This window comes from Charadrius vociferus, unplaced genomic scaffold (assembly GCF_000708025.1).
Source record: "Charadrius vociferus isolate BGI_N301 unplaced genomic scaffold, ASM70802v2 scaffold15, whole genome shotgun sequence".
Taxonomy (NCBI): Eukaryota; Metazoa; Chordata; class Aves; order Charadriiformes; family Charadriidae; genus Charadrius; species Charadrius vociferus.
Genome location: NW_009650064.1, coordinates 4,981,646 through 4,999,255, shown reverse-complemented (window position 1 = coordinate 4,999,255; position 17,610 = coordinate 4,981,646). Strand labels below are relative to the sequence as shown.

Genomic DNA, 17,610 nt, shown 5'->3' with positions numbered 1-17,610 from the left:
AGTGGAAATATAACCATTGACTTCAGTGGCACAGTTCAAGCACCTTCCGCTTCAACCAAAGTAATGTGGTGTCCCATCAGGGTTTCATGAAGAAGTGACAAGACAAGGACAGCAGAAGACACAGGGTGGGGACAAGTTCTTAATATACCCCTGCAGGAAGTGGAGCTTTAGAGATAGACTCCTGACATTTTTCAAAACTGATTCAAGTTTAACTTGGTTGAAATCTGCCTGATAAAATGATCTCCCTTGTTTCCCTGGGTATTGATTGTGGCGATGTTAGTCAGCAGGCAGACTTTGGTGGCCCACTGAGTTCTTGCTACGCTTCTGGAAAGGTGGTAAAGTATGAAATGTTGCATGTGTGAACAGCTATATATAATTCAAAGAAAAGTTCCTGTGCAGTCACAGCATATCACTGCATTTGCTTATGGACTGCTTACAAGATCTTAAGCTGCTCTGTTTCAAAGAACTGATTTCCACAGCTAGCCTGCTCTCCAAAACAGTTTCAAACAGTCCCCTTTCCCAGGATCTAAAGCTAAAGTGTTATGTAAAAAAAAGCTATAGAATACTATTGCACACAGCATATTAATTTCAGGAAATCTGTAAAAAGAGATAGTCCCAGCAATAAGCATAGAAACTATGTTTCATAATCGGCTTTTCTCTTCAAAAAGAGACCACAGTAAAAATCATGGGAAAAGTTTCAATGACTCTCCTTCAGCACACTGCTTTGAAATATCTCTAATCTAAACTAGCTGGGGAGACTGAGTGACAAGGAATTATCAAGTAACAGACAGCAACATTAAAGTGAATAATATGTTCTTACCCAGTAGTGCTACCATCATTAACAAAACCACGATGTGCTTCACAGACTTTCTTTTGTAAAAATAGAGGAGAATGCAGAATATTATAATTTCTAAGATCTGAAAATATAAGGAAAGAAAGTTAAAGCTGTGAAACTATGTAATAAATCCTTCATTCAAAGTCTTTGAGATGTCACATTCATTTTCTCTGCTCTAACAGTTCAAAGGAGAATTATTTTATTAAGCATCTTCTGCTAAAAAATAACCTTATTGCCAGTTGACAGATCTATCAAACAGTTGTTGTCATGTATCTTTCCTATTATAGCAAAAGTTAAACTTTGAGCATTTCTTGTTCCTTTAGTTTTTCTTTTTGCGCTTCTAGCCATAGTTTGTCACTGGTAGCATTTTTAATGTGACAGCAAAGATACCCATGTTTATTGGTAATAATTCTTACAGAAACTCTGTTATAATTCCTATGGAGTAAAGCATCTACCTGGAGGAACAGCAGTCTCTCCTTGGTATTCCTAGTGTCACTCTTTGTGACATGCAAGCTTATTTTTGCTACCCTCTTTGCCCTTCTCCCCTGTCCTACTAAAAAAAGTGCTCCCAAACACTGTCCTTTTGTTCAAAATTTCTGCCACACATTTTAAGAAGGAAAACATTTATTTCACACGGTTGTTCTCAAATCACAGGTACCTGTCAAGGGCTTATCTTGAAAAGCTCAATGACACGCTAGCAGAGCACACTGCAGGACATCTGCAGTTGCTGAAGCAGCTTTACCTACACTGTGCATGGTCCAAACTTGCTCCTTCAATAAGGTCTGACAGCTAAATAGCAGAGAGTTAAATTTACTGACTTGCTGTTAGTGTGTCTCTTTGCAGATTCCCTGAGTAACTCCTGCCTTTTGCCATCTCGAAAGTGTGGGTATTCTGCTTCCTACCCACGTTGCCCAATTACCCCTCTATGCCTAAAGAAAACAGCAAGCGCAAAAGCCAAAAATCTTCTGTGAAGCCCAGAAGACTTATGAAAACAGGCATGATGGACGTCTGCACTGAGAGGTGCTCAGAAGCCCGGTAGCCTTATAGACAGCATGAAGAAAGAGAAGTTTGTTTGTGCATGTTGGAAAGTAATCAAATGGGGGAAATAAGACAGAAAATTACATTGTCGTCATTAATGAATCTGGTTACTGTCACTTTTTACCAACAAAACAAGCCAAAGAAAAACCTCACGTCTATCTCCTTGGTTTCGTCACCAACATACTAATTTATGTTTTATAATGCCACTCCACTGGCAGTCGCTATAAGGCAGCAATAGACTTGAGAAGACCTGGGTGTTGCGCTGATGAACTTTCCAAAGAAGCGACTGAACAGTTACTGGCGGCGGTTATATAATGTAACATAGCCGATTTCTCATTTTGGAGGGTGACTGCAGCAGGAAAGCAGTCATCGGCTACATTCAGTTACTAAAATTTTCTACCACACTCACACCTCCCCCAGTTTTGTAGTGTTCAAAAATATGAACAGAACATAATTATGCTTTAATTCATTTTTTATTTACCTTCACACTGATCCCTTGCTCCCAAAGACAACTGAGAGACAATTGCATCTCAGAACATTCCAAACACAAATCTGGATTTTATACCAACTTTCTTTTTAAAAAGTCAAATATCTATTGCAAGCTTTTAAAAAAAAACAAACTTTTTTTTGGTTTTTTGTAAAATGTGTCAAATCTAAGAAAGCCTTTTGTGGTTGGATGAAAAAAAAGGCATCCTGGATTAATCCTTGTTTAATAATCTTTCCAATCTCTTGTGGAGTGCTGGTCTCATCTCCCTCCAGAAGAACTTCCTTCCCCACCAGGCTTGCACCCAGAGGTGAAAGCTGGGCCACCAGCCGGTAGAAAAGAGGCCTTTGCCTCAGTCTCACAGTCAGTAACTCGGCCATCCTCCCCAGCTTTATTCAACAGTGTAACACTGGCTATGTCTAAATCAGGATCCGAGGCAGAAGTCATGTTAAGATCTGCAGACATGTGAGTTCATTTTGGCCTCCCTGTGGAAAACTATGACAGGGTTTTGAGGGAAGTCGAGAGCAGAAGTAAAGGTAACAGCTTCACTCTTTGTGTCACTGGCAAACACATCTTAGGGCCAGAGGGAGAGGGGAGATTATCAGGCTGCAGCTACAGCAGCCCCCAAATAGCTTCAGTTGCTATTTTGACAGTGAACAATTGCTAACAGAATAGAAGAAAGCTGTGCTAAATACATATTCCCCACATAGAAAGGTACCCAGACTAAGAAAGATCTTCCAGAGATGTCCCAGGTATCCTCTTCCATGACACACCAGTTCAGGACTGGCACACAGGATGCTGTGACTGGGATGGAGCCATGGCACCAGGCGACACAGCACTGTGAGATCTGCTCCTCCCCGAATGCAAACCTGAGCGCCCATCACCTCTCTCAGACCCTTGGACTGGTTGCCACAGAGTGTGCAGAAACCCATGAGACAACCCTACTGTAGGCAGCCAACTACACCTCAGGTATTGATTCATTTTATACCCCCTAGACAACTTTAATCACAATACCAATAGAGGCAAACACCATCATCTGCCCTGTCACTTAGATTTCAAACTACGCAAGAACAATCATCCAAAAAGAAGCCCAAGGACAGTCGCTGGTTCAAACTGCTCCATCACACCAGCTCTGGTGCTCCATTCCCTCTTCCACCTCACTCCAACCCCCAGAGTGGCAGGTGCTGCCGAGCACCACCGACCCTGACCGAGCCAAGTCACCTGCTGGCTCTGTCCATCAGCCCTCAGTCAGTCCTCATCCTGTCATCAGCTCTTCTCTTGCTAAAGCTACCATAAAGCTCCAGTTTGGTCTCCTCCTGTTTGAAAGCAAAGAAACCCACCAAGAAGTCTCACTTCTGAAAGGAAACAGCCAACCAAAACCATGAAAAGGACACAAGAGTCCCCGATGGCAGCTCTGGAAGGGGCACACAGGTCTGTGTGCTTGGCTGCTTCTGCCTCCTGGGGAAGGCCCAAGAGCAGCAGTGGTGTAGGGCCAGAGATGGTAGTCCTGTGGCCAAACCTGGGGAGAAAGCTGATGTTTGCCTTTCAGGGCTGTTATTTAAGTTTACACAGCTCTGTCAAGTCTTGCACACTAAACATGAAATTCAAACAATTAGTTTTCACATTGTGCTGCCCAGCAGCCAAGCTATTCTTCCATGGTTCTGTGCCACTCGGTGACCCACCAACAGGTCACCTTTAATCACAAGACATGAGAGAGGCCATCACATTGAGTCACACTGCAAGCAGAATGCATGGCTCCTAATAGGACCTCACGCAGACAAGGACCTTCCTGGTGTGCCCCAGCTGTTGCCTACAATTGTCTCCTGAGAATTACCAAAAATAGTGCTTGCTCTCATAGTTGATAACTGTGGTAGCGTTAAATACAAAGTCCAGGAATGGGAAATGCGTAGATTATATCAGCTTCTGATATTCTGTTCAGAGGAACTGAAGGATCTTGACCTGCTTACAATCATTTTTGCTATTATAACTAATCTCTACTGAAGTCTCCTCAAGCCCACATCTCATCAACATTTTTTTATAATCATGATGTTTTCCATGTTTCTAAGCATTACCAGAAGGCACCAGAACAAAATACCACATTGTCTACCTCAAGTCTTTTTCTGAGATATACAGCAACATCGGGACCAGTGAACCAGGAGGGTCTTCTAGGCACTTTGAAGAAAAAGCAGAGATGCTTTGAACCTGATTTTGCAGAGATTAAATATTAATAACCCAATACTCACTATGCTTCTGTTTAGGGAAACGTAAGAGCTTCATCTATAATTGATGTCTTCTGTAGTGACTCAAAGTGCACATAAGCAAAAGAGAAAAAAAGCTGAGCTAGGATAGTCATTTTTGCTCAGACATGATTATGCTACTGCAAAGTCTCAGAAGGTGACTCAAAGTTGTCTCATGTGGGAACTAGAGGCTATTTCTGCAGAACTCCTCTGATGCCAGCGGAGTGCCACATGGGGATGGTTTATCACCCACACAGAACATTTTGTACCATTGGGGCTTTGTATTTCTCAGCAGACCACACTTCAGGGCTACTTTTAGAAAGACTGTTGGACTGCGTTGTACTGCTGCACTGTCTCCTCGCTATATATTTATACTGGAAACTCTGCAACTTCTGCTGCGCTTTTTTACATCTCGGCAGCCAACCTGTGCTAGGCATTTTACAAACAATTATGAAGAGCTAGTTGCCTGCCCAAAGAGAATGTTTACAGCAGGGTTTGCTTGAACTTCCAGCAGCATACCAGGATAATTAGGCTGGTATCTCAGAGTCTCTTGTGGAGCTTTTCACTCCTCCCTCTTCTTTGGACAGAGGAAGCTCAAAACAGATGAATCCACGGAGCAGAAGGAACAAATAAAGCTTGATATGTTGTTGAGTCAACAAGATCTGCTGTGTACTTGCTCCATCCTTCCCTGCAACTCGTGCTGTACATGTAGAATTAGATGCTGGCTGAGGCAGGAAAAAGAGAGAAGAGGGGAAATAAAGTCCAGGGGTTACCTGCCACCTCCTTATAATGTCTCCTAAGAAAAATATAGCACAGTCTTCCTAGGCATTCAACTGTGCTGTTATTAACTTTTCCTGAAACAAGTTCAAAAAAGTTCTCAGGCGGGGAAAAGCCCTTTTCTAGCAAACTGTTGGTTTTAAGAAAATGTGACCAGTGTACAGTACAGAAATTTCTGATGTCACTGGGTGTGGATGGGGTGTTTTTTCCCTCCGCCACCTGTACACAAAAGGGTGAGTCAGCGATTTAAAAGCAGTGCCTAAAATGCCAGGCTGTTTTAGTATCTATAGGTGGAACTGCATAGTAGAGGGGGATATTCAGTAGGAAAGAGAGAGTGTCCTCCATTGAGCACCAAGTCCCTCTCCCTCTGCTGGTTACATGGATTTGCTGAAGCTCTTGCTGAGGCTGAAGCTACCCTTACTAAGTACCCCAAAACTCTTGGGCATTGCCTTCAAATGCCTCTCTACTGCCTGATTGAAAGTGCATGTTGTGATTTATGCAGCACAATCATTAATTTCTTCCACTGAGCTGTATCACCATCTTTTAAAATGCACAAAAATATGAACAAGAAGATCAACATTTTTTGTGGTAGCACGTGCTTTCTGCTTAATCAGTGGTCTCATGGATAGTTAGATATATTTAAAGTCTGCAGATTGGCTAAAAGATTAAGATCCTTAAACTGTCTACTCAGTGGCTTTCTAACTGAGCTTCCTACTGAGAAGAGCCCGGACACTAATGATCTAACCCAAGTTAGTCACTTTACTGAGGAAAAAGTAACTGCTTCTGAAGCTTCTATATTGCACCTTTTACATTCAGCCAGAGGAACAAATTTTCAGCATTCCAGAGGAAAAGAGAGAGAGGAATTCCTCCTACTCACTCTGGTCTTGCTCCTCATGTTAATTAAATACATCAAAGACGACGTATGGTATTTGAAGTTTGTATACAGATACTTTAATCAAAACGGTATTTTTGTATTTGAATTCGAACTCAGGTTCCGATTAACCTGAGTGGCAGTGAAGCAGGCTGCCTCTCCACATCTCAACTCTATATGAAGCTCCTTTCAGCCAGGCTTAGCAACATGGGGATAAAACAGAGTGACAGCAAAGAAAAAAACAGGACCAAGCATATAAGTAGCTTGATTTGTAAAAGCACAAGTCCGTCGTATGCCAGAAAAGCACTGTAACCCAGATGTACATGCAGACAGGGTCGCATGAACACATCTATAGGAATTATAAGCAGTGCCAATATTGAGGTTTTCCCTCGAGCCCAACCAAAAACCAAACCCTTTCCATTCTTGTTAATCCTGCAGAACTGTGACTTTCCCCTGACATGCAGTTAGAAAGACATCTTTTGTCTCAGCATATTTTCAGCTTTGGGATGGGTGTGATGATCCAGAGACTTGCTCCTTCTCCTATGAAAATCATACAGTTTGTCCTCAGGATTTTTTGTGCCACTAATTCATAATGCTGCAAAAAGCCCAAGAACCCCAGTTTTTCTGATTTAGGGAGCAGTATGAACCAGATACTCACCGAATATACCAAAAAAGGCCAGCTCACCAAGTAATTCTGTACCTGTCTTGCTGTGAGCTCTTGGGGTACATTTGGAGCAAATGTCACCAGCAAGTATGTCCCTGTTACTGTTAGCGTTCCTCCTTTAAAGAAAAGGACATATTATTTTGGTATGACAATATTTGTTGATCACAGTCATCCTTGCTCTCCAGCTGACTTGGAAATAGTTTCTAGAAGAAAATTTAAGTCTGTTTAATCAGATCTGAGCTTAGGTACTTGGGTTGCCTCGTATTTGTCTCAAAGGATCTTGGAAATATGAAAAAAGCTGTCAGTAAAGCTGCATGAATTAGGGCTCCAATTCAGCAATGCATTTTCAAATATTCTCTATTCTAATACCAAGTGCACAACAAAGGAGAATCGATCCTTCGTATTTCTCACAGGCACAAAGCGGGTCACATAAACTCATCCTAAACTGAAAGAACAGGTTGCTTACTGAGGCAGCCAGCTAGGTCATTAACCAGTGCAAATAAACACAGCTCTCCCATAGTCAGTGTGGCTGCAGAGATCTGCATCAGCTCTGGACCTGCCCCGGAAACATTAAGCGCAACAGATACGTTGCAGTCCAATGCTCGTGTGAAGCCGCCATGAAGCCAACATTTTGGCCGCTCCCTGTTGTATTTGCAGACCTATGAAGTGTTTTATAAAAGGTTGATTTGCAAAAGGCTGTTCAGCCATTAGGTTGCCAGGGCCCCCTTTCAAGGTCGAACTTGCATTATTGTGCTTTTAATAAAAATCTGGAAGTTCTGCCTTGTGGACAGCCAGCTGACAAACACAGATGTTCACTGAGGTATCGAGATAGAAGTGAGCCGATCCTGAGCTCACAAACTGTATTGGATTAAGGAAGATATTAACTAATCAATTTTTTTTTTCAAGTAATCTTTCAAACTCTTGGCAAACCTATAAATCGGTGTGGAATACAAGGCTCGGGAATACAAAACAAAGCACATCCGGAGGACTTTGCTGGCACTGCTATTGCACACAGTTCCTTTGGAAAAGCAGAACTGTTCTATATTTATGTGCTTGCAAAAACATCACCATATTTCCCATCATATAGCTCATTCCTATGGAATGTAGCAACATTGTTAAATCCTTCTTGCGAAGTCGAACTCACAGAAATGAAATAAATCAGTGTTTGAACACTAGTTAAAGCAACACACAATGTATAAGACCGTAAGGGAAACATGATCAGTCAAGGGAGGGGGGAATTTGAATGTAGCAGCTGAGCTGGCAAACTTGGATCCCAAACCTAAATAAATATTATATAGTATTCCTGGAACAATACTGAACAGATCTCTCCAAAATATTCATGAGAACAACTGGGATGTCCTCGTTATAGTATGAACAATTGATTCTAGATGCTAGGAACCCCACAAAATTTCAGGTGCCCTGTAGCAACATCAGGTGCACTGTCCCAGCCAAGATAGTTTGGTGTAAAGTCCAAAAACTGAAATATGCTCATCTGTCACTGTTACTGTGTTTAAGCTGGACAGTTTCGATATGCAAAAAAATCTTGGACACAGACAAAAAGTTGACATGCTTTTGGAGTGAAGACCATGTTTCCCAGCAAAACATTTGACAACATGATTATTTGTTCTTTGAAGTGATAAAATTAATACCAAAAGGGAAGTTGTCACTTTTAATTGAGCTTGAATTTTTGTGCAATATCTGTGCAGTAAGAAAAAAGATCTTGTATTTGAATGAATAACTCAATAACTTCATTGTTTTTATTAAAATTGGGTTGTACTCATAAATATAATACTAAATACAACCTCAGAGGCAAAAATAGACAATGGAAATAAATTTGAGCAATAAGGACACATAAGGAATAAGTTATGGTTATAAGAGCAGAGGATTTGGGAATGCAGTCTTTTCCACATGCATTGAAGATTCTCTCTCTTTTTGTCACTTCTTCCCAATTTTGCAAGTATCTGCCTCGAAACACTGGCTCGGGAAAGTGGGAGTGGGAAGGTGGGGGGCTGTGTGAGAGTTGCAGCTTGCTAGGCATATGGCGACACACGTCTGTATTAGCAAACGCTTACTTACCCAATATATCAGCAGCCCTCATGGTCTTCTTTAGGAATAAGACAGAAATAAACACACTACCTAGAGCAGAAATATAAAGACATTTTTAATATTTGATAAAATATCAAGCACTGTAGCAAAAAGCTGCCCTGGGCCAAGTGTAAACATATCTCATGGCTGTTGTTGTTGCACCATACTGTGATACAACCAGCCAGGAGTCCATTCCAGCAAACAACTAACCCTCAGTTTTTGTAAGATTTTAAACGTATCCAGCAGGCTCTTACGTGGTTGAAGAGGTGCAATACCCTTCCCAGCTCCCACGCAGACACTGCATAAACTGCTCTGATTCAGTCATCTTTGGAAGCATCAGGAAAGCTGGGCACCGATCAGCCTTATTGTTCCACTCCCCATTTTGCCACCAACTCACTCTATGGACTAGCTCAAGGCAAATTGCCTCACAGAAGGATAAAATTCTGCTTCTTGAGTCTTCAGTGTATTAATAGAAGAACAGTAGCAGCAGTACAACCGAGAGGAAGAAAGCCACTGCAAAAGCATAATATTTAGTATGAACTAAGAAAGCGGTGAAGATGCGTGCAACAAGCAGGTGGAAGAACCAACATGTGTACCATACAGGAGCACTGCCCATGGTCTTCTCAAGTAACTTGTAATAAGGAAAGAGAAAAATGGAAGGGAGCCCTGGAAATGATGTCCTCTTCCCTGGGCAACACTCCCTTGTCCAGCTCTTGCATCACCCCTGTGCCAGCTCCTAGCCTTGCCTCTCCTGGAAGGGCAGCAGTGGATGGGTGAGCAGCAGTAGTGACCAGGCCAGGATTTCTGGTAAGCAGCTCAGTGTGGACGTGTGCTAGAAAGGGAAGAAGGGGTTGGGCCTTAAGATGGATGAGACTGTTGGCCACCTGGGAGAGATGGCTCTATTCCAGCATACAACATTAGAGCATCTACCTCTAAGGAGAAGCAAAGGAGGCTGAATAGCTCCTATGTAAAAGATGAGAAAAGGCCTTTGGGAGAGGTGCATTGCTAATGTTAATCCTTCCATTTAGAAACCTCAAAGAAAGACTCTGCCCAGGAGGGACAGTGACGGGACATATTGAAGCTAAATCATGGGATGCTGTTACAAGAGCTCTGTTCCTGCCTACAACTTGAAATTCTTGGTTTGTTTTCAAAATAATAGTTCAACCTTTTTGCAACCATCTTTGCCTCACTATCTCTATTGTTCTGATGGAAAATATAATTTGCGGTTAGCTAGTCGATATACTCTAGATAAATCTAGGGAGGTTCATACCAAGAGGTAAACAGAGAACTGGAATTCAGCATCATGTCTGGGTTATCTAGTCAGTAGAAAATAAAATATAGCAGAAGTCATAAATTTAAACTGTATCAAGGGTGATGGAGATCTATGCAAATGAGTAAGTGCAATAAAAGAATCTTCAAATGAAAACGCCTCACTGAAAAGCTGCCTGACACAGTTTTCTTTATTCAATGTTTCAGCGACAACTTTGCTGGAGAAAAGACACCAGTATCCAGGCAACACTGGTAATAGCAGAGCTACCTAGCTTTAGAAAAGAGAGAGGACATAAACCAGGAAAGAAGCAGCAGCAACCCAAGATAGTGCAGGAATTAATTACCGCTCTGTCTTCCTGCTGTCGTAGCTCTCTCAAATTCCACCTCAGGCCACCCACCTAGGCAATCACTGTCACAGCAAAGACTTTTTGCTTAATGAACCGATGTCTCAGTGATTTATTTTTTTTCTTTTTTGAGTACCCCCTCGTCTGGGCTGTTTGCATTCAGCAGAGATCTAGTAAATGCAATTTAGGGTTCAATTCCAATGTTGGCATCCAGTTTGGGGTGAGATGAATTATGCCCAAAATTCTACTGCCTGCTTCTCTGGAGATGACAAATGGTAGCTTGGGGGGATCACAATCTTGGAGGCTGGCAGTGGGCACAGGGAGGCACTGGAATGCATCCAGATAATGAAACTTGTCACTCAGCCTGTCATCTGCTTTAATAATGTATTCAACTGTGGAAAGCTCTTTCTCCAGAGATAGCTGGTAATGCACAAGAGATCATGAGCTTAACAGAAAGTATGTATAATTAATGCTCTTTATGATGTGTAATATGTAGAGGAATCTAAAAATAGGAGAGGTTTTAAGAACATATATTAGGCCATCTGGGATTGGAGGAAAAACTGAAGTAAGAGTAGAGGTGCAACATCAAGGTGGGGAGAGTGAGACCCCGAACACAAAAGACAACTGTCCCTGTGGGCAAGCCACCAACACTTCATACGCATTCAAGTGAAGAAGAAAAGCAAATGGAGTAAATCTAAGTGAAGAAGCAGAGAATGGTTCCAGAGAACTGAGGAGATGCTAGAGGACATACATGACTGATCAGCAGCCTGGCAAACTCTGGCTGTTACCTTCAGGGCTGAATTTTAAGCAAGTTACGGTAGCACAGCCAAGACAGCACCTTGTTATTACACACTGCCTAACACAATATTTAAATTTTATTTTTATTTTTTTAACTTTCTGGGTTTTAAGCTCCGTAAGGTTGACTTTTAAATAGTCTTTCATGTTCTTCAGTTTGTGGGGCAGGTTTGAACCAGGTTAAATCAAAGAAACCAAGGGCAGATTGTCTTGATGCAAACAGTGGTTCACTAGAAACAATGAGCCAGAGGAGGAGGGAAATGAAGGGAGCCTGTGAGCCCCAGGAGCACAGGCTGCCCTTTGCTCGCTTTGCCTTCTGCTGGCTTTGCAGCTTTCACTGGCCAGCGAGACAAATGGCAGGCACCAACACGCACCCTGGGAGCCCAAAGAGAAATTCACAGCCCTTGCGGCTGCTCTGCCCCTCTTCCTTAACTCCTTTGGGCTCCAGCTCACAGTCTCCCATGCATTTAGCTGCTTAAGACATAACTTCCTCCAGAAAAGGCAGTTTAAGACAATATGCTAGATGGCCAATGCATTCCCCCCCCGCCTCGTCTCTGCCTGGTGCCCTCCAAGCTGACCCCGATGTGAACAGGAGGTTGAGTTAGGGACCTCCTGAGGTTTCTTCCAACCTGAGTTATCCTAAGACCTTGTGAACCCTTGGCAGAAGAGTAAGTAGGCAGCCAGAGGCAACAGCTAAGCCCACCAGATAAACGAGTTAAAGACCTGGCTGCATCCCAACTTCAGCTCCTAAATGCAGCCCTGCTGAAACCCCTGTGCTCATCCTCCCCAGAAGGATGCTCCTTCCTTAGCATCCCTCAGACCACAGAAGAGGTGTCTTTTTTTTTCTTTTTTTTTTCACTTCTCCTCCTCAACACCAGTGATGTTACACCCTCACACTTTCCTCCTAGCTGGCTTCCCCTTCACCATGATTCCACCCCATCACAGCAGCAGGGGTCTAACTTCCTACCACCCAGCCCCAATTTTCCCTTTCCCATGCCACGGTCCTCTTGTTCCCCCTCTGTCACAGAAGCTGTGTGACTCCTCCTCCTCCTCCTCCACCATCATACTGATGTGGGAAATAAATCACTGAACATTGTGTTCAGATCTATGCATGAATAGACCGAAGAACTTGGGCAATTGCTGTGTTGAAAAGTATTAATGTGTCTTTGCAACTGTTCATTTGTTTGCCTGTTTGTTTTTTTTAAAAGCTATAGGCAGTTATAGAGATTGAGATCTGTGTCAGAGGGAGGAATAGTCTCTGATTTTTTTTTAATTGGTCGGCAATAGAATACAACAATACAGACATGCAGACAAAAAAATTGTGTCAAAGTGTAAGCTGGCAACAGCTTGGCAGCAAAACAAGCAATTTATCATTGTTCTGAAACCTCGTTTGTTCTGAGCCACTGGTTTTAGCAATACGACACATGCACAACTCTAAGCCTGAATTGTCAGCCTGTAAGTCATTGAAGCAAAGGCTGCATCCCTGGTCGTCTGAGAAGATTTGTGGGCTTCGGGGTGAATAAGAACATTTTTAGCTTTTTAACTAATTACTAAAATAAAACTTTCAAAACTAGGCGCAGATCCTACTCCCCCCGAGAGTGGTGGCAGATAGCCTGCTAGATGTAGAGAAGGGCAAAAAATCTGGGAGATGATGATCTGTAAAGGATTAAACATTACAGAACCAACATATCCTAATGAAATCCTTGAGTTCATTTCATGCCTTGATTGCATCATGCTTATATTAATATCCACAAATTGAGAATTAAATAGGTCCTGGAAAATATCTGTATCTATATGACAGAGACTTTCTGAAGGCTCGTGAAACTCTTCAATCTGGAAATACAGTTAGTATTTCAAAGGAAAAATATTATGAATTGGCACTACATCAAAATCATGATAAATAAAACCATTGGGTAGAAAATAGGAAAAAAAGAGTTTTTTCAGGAGCTTAATTGTTACGTTGAAACAACTTCGTCTTCCCCTGCATCAGCATAAAACAGGCTGTTTTGTATTCGTTATTGAATGAGTATACATTCACTATATATTGAATGAATATATATTCGCATTATTGAATGAATATATTCACTGCAACATGTGAATTTCAAATTAAATTGAAAAAAATGGTAGAAAGCGTCCATTTCTGCATGATATGCAATTAAGAGCCTTAAGGGTGGGCTGTAATGGTGCTACACGTAGCTTAGTCAGCTGCTCATTTTCTTAGGAGAGTGATCATTTATGATTATCTCCATACGTAGGTTTTCTCCAGCACAACTTGAAATAAAGATTAGTGTGATATGTAGGTTCTACTGCTAGCAGACACTGAATGGTGAGAACCCAACTCACAAAACAACTCCTCTGCCTCCTAGACATGAAAGCTGCAGTTAGGATTGTTTCATGTTTGTTTCTTTAAGAAAGGGATAATACACAACAGGAGAAATCACAGATAGAAAATACCTGGTGATCTGTAGAGTGTAGCTTCTATATTTTGTCCAATCCGGCCTTAAAAAACTCAAATGAAACAGTGTCCATCACTTATTTTTTTCTACCCAAAACTATTTCACCAATAAGTATATTTCATTATTAAGGTGTTTTCCTGGTACTGAGGCTATTTATGAATCTCATCTTTTTACCTCTATTTTTATTATCAGGTCATACACTAAATAATTCATTTCATAACTGTTCATAACTTCAAATATTAGTATATCCTTCTTTTTCCTCTTTTCAATTCTTAGATGAGCTTCGTGTACTATTTTAAATAGATTAGTACTCTCCTCACAAATGTTTTTACTGCTTTTACTGCTTCTGTCTTGTCCAACAGTTTTCCAGTAAAAAACCAAAATTTAATATTTGCTTCAAATGTTCATTCTGTTAAGCTTAAGATTCAGTCAAATGAAGGCATTTAAAACCACCCATTTTGCAGAATACTTTTATACCCATTTCACTGGTGTTCTGGATGAAATACCAAAGGAGGAGTCCTAGCCATGATTCAAAGACTATTGTTTAATATTTGCACCTCTCCCAGTTTGTGCAACAAGAAAAACATTTCACTTTGAGACCAAGCATTTATGCTGTTGTATGCAACTTAAGGATCTGCCTCCATCTAACAAAGCAATTTAAGCTCACCCAGTTGAGTTTGCACTAAATCTGCTGAGCAGTGCTCAAGCTGTGAGAATGCAGTTGCTGCCAGTCGTATTTTAAGATGTGACCTTAAAGTATGCTTTATACAGATCCTCAGTCTACCTTCCAAGCTGAAAAGATTCAGGGTCATCCCAGTAGAGAAGCACTTGGAGATGCTTTAATCCATCCCTAAACTCAAGCTATTTTAGTCTGCCACACAGCCAGGAAGATCTGGAGAGATGGTGGGGCAGGTAGGACATTTGATCACTGCAGCTCAAATGAGCAGGAGGTTAAGGGGGCAGGGAATGGGGAGCAGGTCTTCCAGGGCAAGTGCCAGTATTTCCACAGGGGTACAAGAAAAAAGGCTGAACTCATGAGGTTGCCGGTCACGAGAGGAATGTGGTTTAGCTGAAGGATAGTGTGAAAAAATTATTTTAAAAAGTCCCCAAGCATTTTTATTAAGGAAAGGAGCTGGTGTGGAGAAAGGAGCTGTGCTCACAGTCTTGGAGCAGACTAAAATATCTCTCTCCCAATTCAAGTGCTACTGGGGAGGACAGAAGGATGGGAAGCACAGACGGCGCCTGATGCCCATGCACAAAACACGAGGACAGGCAAGTCCACATGCACTCTGCAGGCACTGACAGGTAAATCACAGCTGATTTTGAGTACCTGTAGCAGCAGCTCCATGGTGGAGCCTGCATACAGACAATCCATGCCTGAGAATCTCCCTGCCCTGAAGCTATTAGCTTAAAACCCCTTCATCTTATCCTGCTTACATCTCACATATACTGTTTTGCTCAAGGGGAGGGCAGGAGCTCGAGGAAAACCAGTTTGCTGACCTACTGTGGGTCATTCTGGGGTAGACAGGGGAAAGGACCCAGGTATGAGGAGTATGGATGCATTTAGACCTCGTGGGACCCGGGTCTTCTTCAGGGCCAGAGCTCTTTGTCAGGGAGAATGAACACAAATTTGGAGAAACTTAAGAATACGTGTATGCATAGCCAGTGTTAAACAGAGAGCTAGCTCTGACCAAGACATCTGGGAACAAATTCATCACAGCTAATTGACTACTCAAACCTATTCTTAGTTTATATGATAGATATTAATGGTGCACTGACTACAAAGGAAGATATTACAGAATTTAGTCAGTCAGTGCATGACCTCTTGATTGCTATCCTGCACACTGAACATGTAACATTTCTAACATGATTAAACATTAGTACTGGAAAAGTGATGGACAAAACTTGAAACATTTTTCCTCATCCTTAATACCAATATCCTAACAAAAAAGCAAGGTAGATATCAGAGGAATTGCTCAAAAGAGAGACAATTAAGATGAGCTTAACTCTGGAAACTGGATTATAGGACAAACACACTACAGAGAGAAGGAAGAACCCTGAAAATCCTTTTATTGCGTCTTCTAGACAAGTACAAATAAAGTATTTTAAAGAATAGTCTGGGGAATGTTTCCCAGCTCTCATTAATAACAGAGTTCTCAAAATCCCAAGTTTTTGGGCCACGAAGATTTTACATTACAGTGAGTGGGAGAAATCCATTTCTATGAGAATATTTGAGAATCTTTCTCCTAAAGCACCATCAGGGATATCAATTTTCAGAGCCTAAAGCAATTTCTTGCCCCACAGCTATTTAGAAGGAGCATATGAAAATGCAAAGGGATCTCAACAATGTCAGTCTAAACGAGCTAAGTGTAAAACAACTCTCTACAGAATGATGCAACCTGCAGAAGAAATTATCTCCGATACCACTGGCCTCTCCTCATCTTCCCCACCCCCAAGTTGTTTCTGCAGGCAAAAGCAAGACAATATGCTGCAAACCACAGCAGCCTAAAATTACCCAAGCTACATGTAAGACATGATTTTTAATTTTTAAGTATAAAAAGATTTTTAATGAACACATCAAACATGTATTACTCCTCCACTTTTAAATTAAAAATTTACCAATTTCTCCTCTTGAAGAAAACAACTGCTGTCTTCTCAAACTATTTAAAACCCTGAACAGATGTAGAGCTTGCATCACTGCAACCACACACAGAAATACTTCCACTGTGTAAGAAGAAAAATATAGTCTTTGTAGCTTAATTCTAAGGAAAAAAAATTAAAAACTACTGGTGTCATGCCAATTCATGGTCTGTGGTGCTGGATTCTTTCTAAAACCCAGCCATCAGAAGCACCCAGCTCAATAGAATGAGACACAAACTTTTCACTATTTAATTGATACCGGGTTAAGTGCAAAATTTAGTTGGATGCAGTTAAATGTGGTAGCAGAGCATAATAGATGTTGGCTCCATCTATTTTAAGACCCAGGACGCTTCCTGTCTCAGAGGTCTGGAGATATATGAGGGGTACAGCCCAAACGCGTTCTGGGCAGAGACGCCAGTCTGCCTTCTCCTCCTCCAAACCCCTGGTTTCCAAGCAAAGGAAGCTTCTGTGCTGACCCAGAGGGAGAGAGATCTTCAGAGAATCCCCTAGATGACTGGGCATACTGCAAAGCACGTTTACCCTCAGTACACCACAGGTACTGTGTACCCAACATCAGTGACAGTCAGCTCTTACCATGTGGAATATGTTGACACCAAATTTCAAAAAAATGCTTATCAGAAGGGTGGACTTAGGGTTCAGATTCACATTTGGAGTTTGTTATTAAGGGCTTAATTTCTTGATTTAAAAAATTAACTTATGAAAGACACACATTCAACAATACTTTAAAAAACTGCAAATTAGACTGTGCAAAGTCCACCCTCCACCACCTAAAAGAGGTCACAACTTCATGAGAAAAACATTTCTTAATCTTTTAAATTGGGAGACCTGCTGCATAAACTATCCTTTGCCCAGTTGTTAGGAGATGATGCATGTGTCCTGGTCAGATTGTCATTGCCCTAAATGATGGACTCCTGTAAAATTAAAAGGATGGTCTCACTCTCTTTGGGTTTAATTTCAGAAGACAGGAGAGTATCTAATGGTAGGAAGTGTTATTGGGAAGCTATTGTTGTAATTGGCTGTCTACATCAGTTTTACTTTCCCTTCCTTAAGGGAATGTTTGCTAGACTAAATAATATTTCAGATATCTCTATTGT

At 41.5% G+C, this 17,610-nt stretch overlaps 1 protein-coding gene across 1 annotated transcript in view; it reads right to left on the bottom strand.

The window, feature by feature from the left end:
- NIPAL2 (NIPA-like domain containing 2) overlaps nucleotides 1–17,610 on the bottom strand; it is a 50,858-nt gene that overhangs the window by 9,679 nt on the left and 23,569 nt on the right. The window contains exons 4-6 of the mRNA XM_009891918.1: nucleotides 8,983–9,042; nucleotides 6,901–7,022; nucleotides 821–917 (exon numbers count right to left, since the gene is read on the bottom strand). Of these exons, the coding sequence (XP_009890220.1) occupies nucleotides 821–917; nucleotides 6,901–7,022; nucleotides 8,983–9,042 (279 nt within the window). The remainder of the gene's footprint in view (nucleotides 1–820; nucleotides 918–6,900; nucleotides 7,023–8,982; nucleotides 9,043–17,610) is intronic.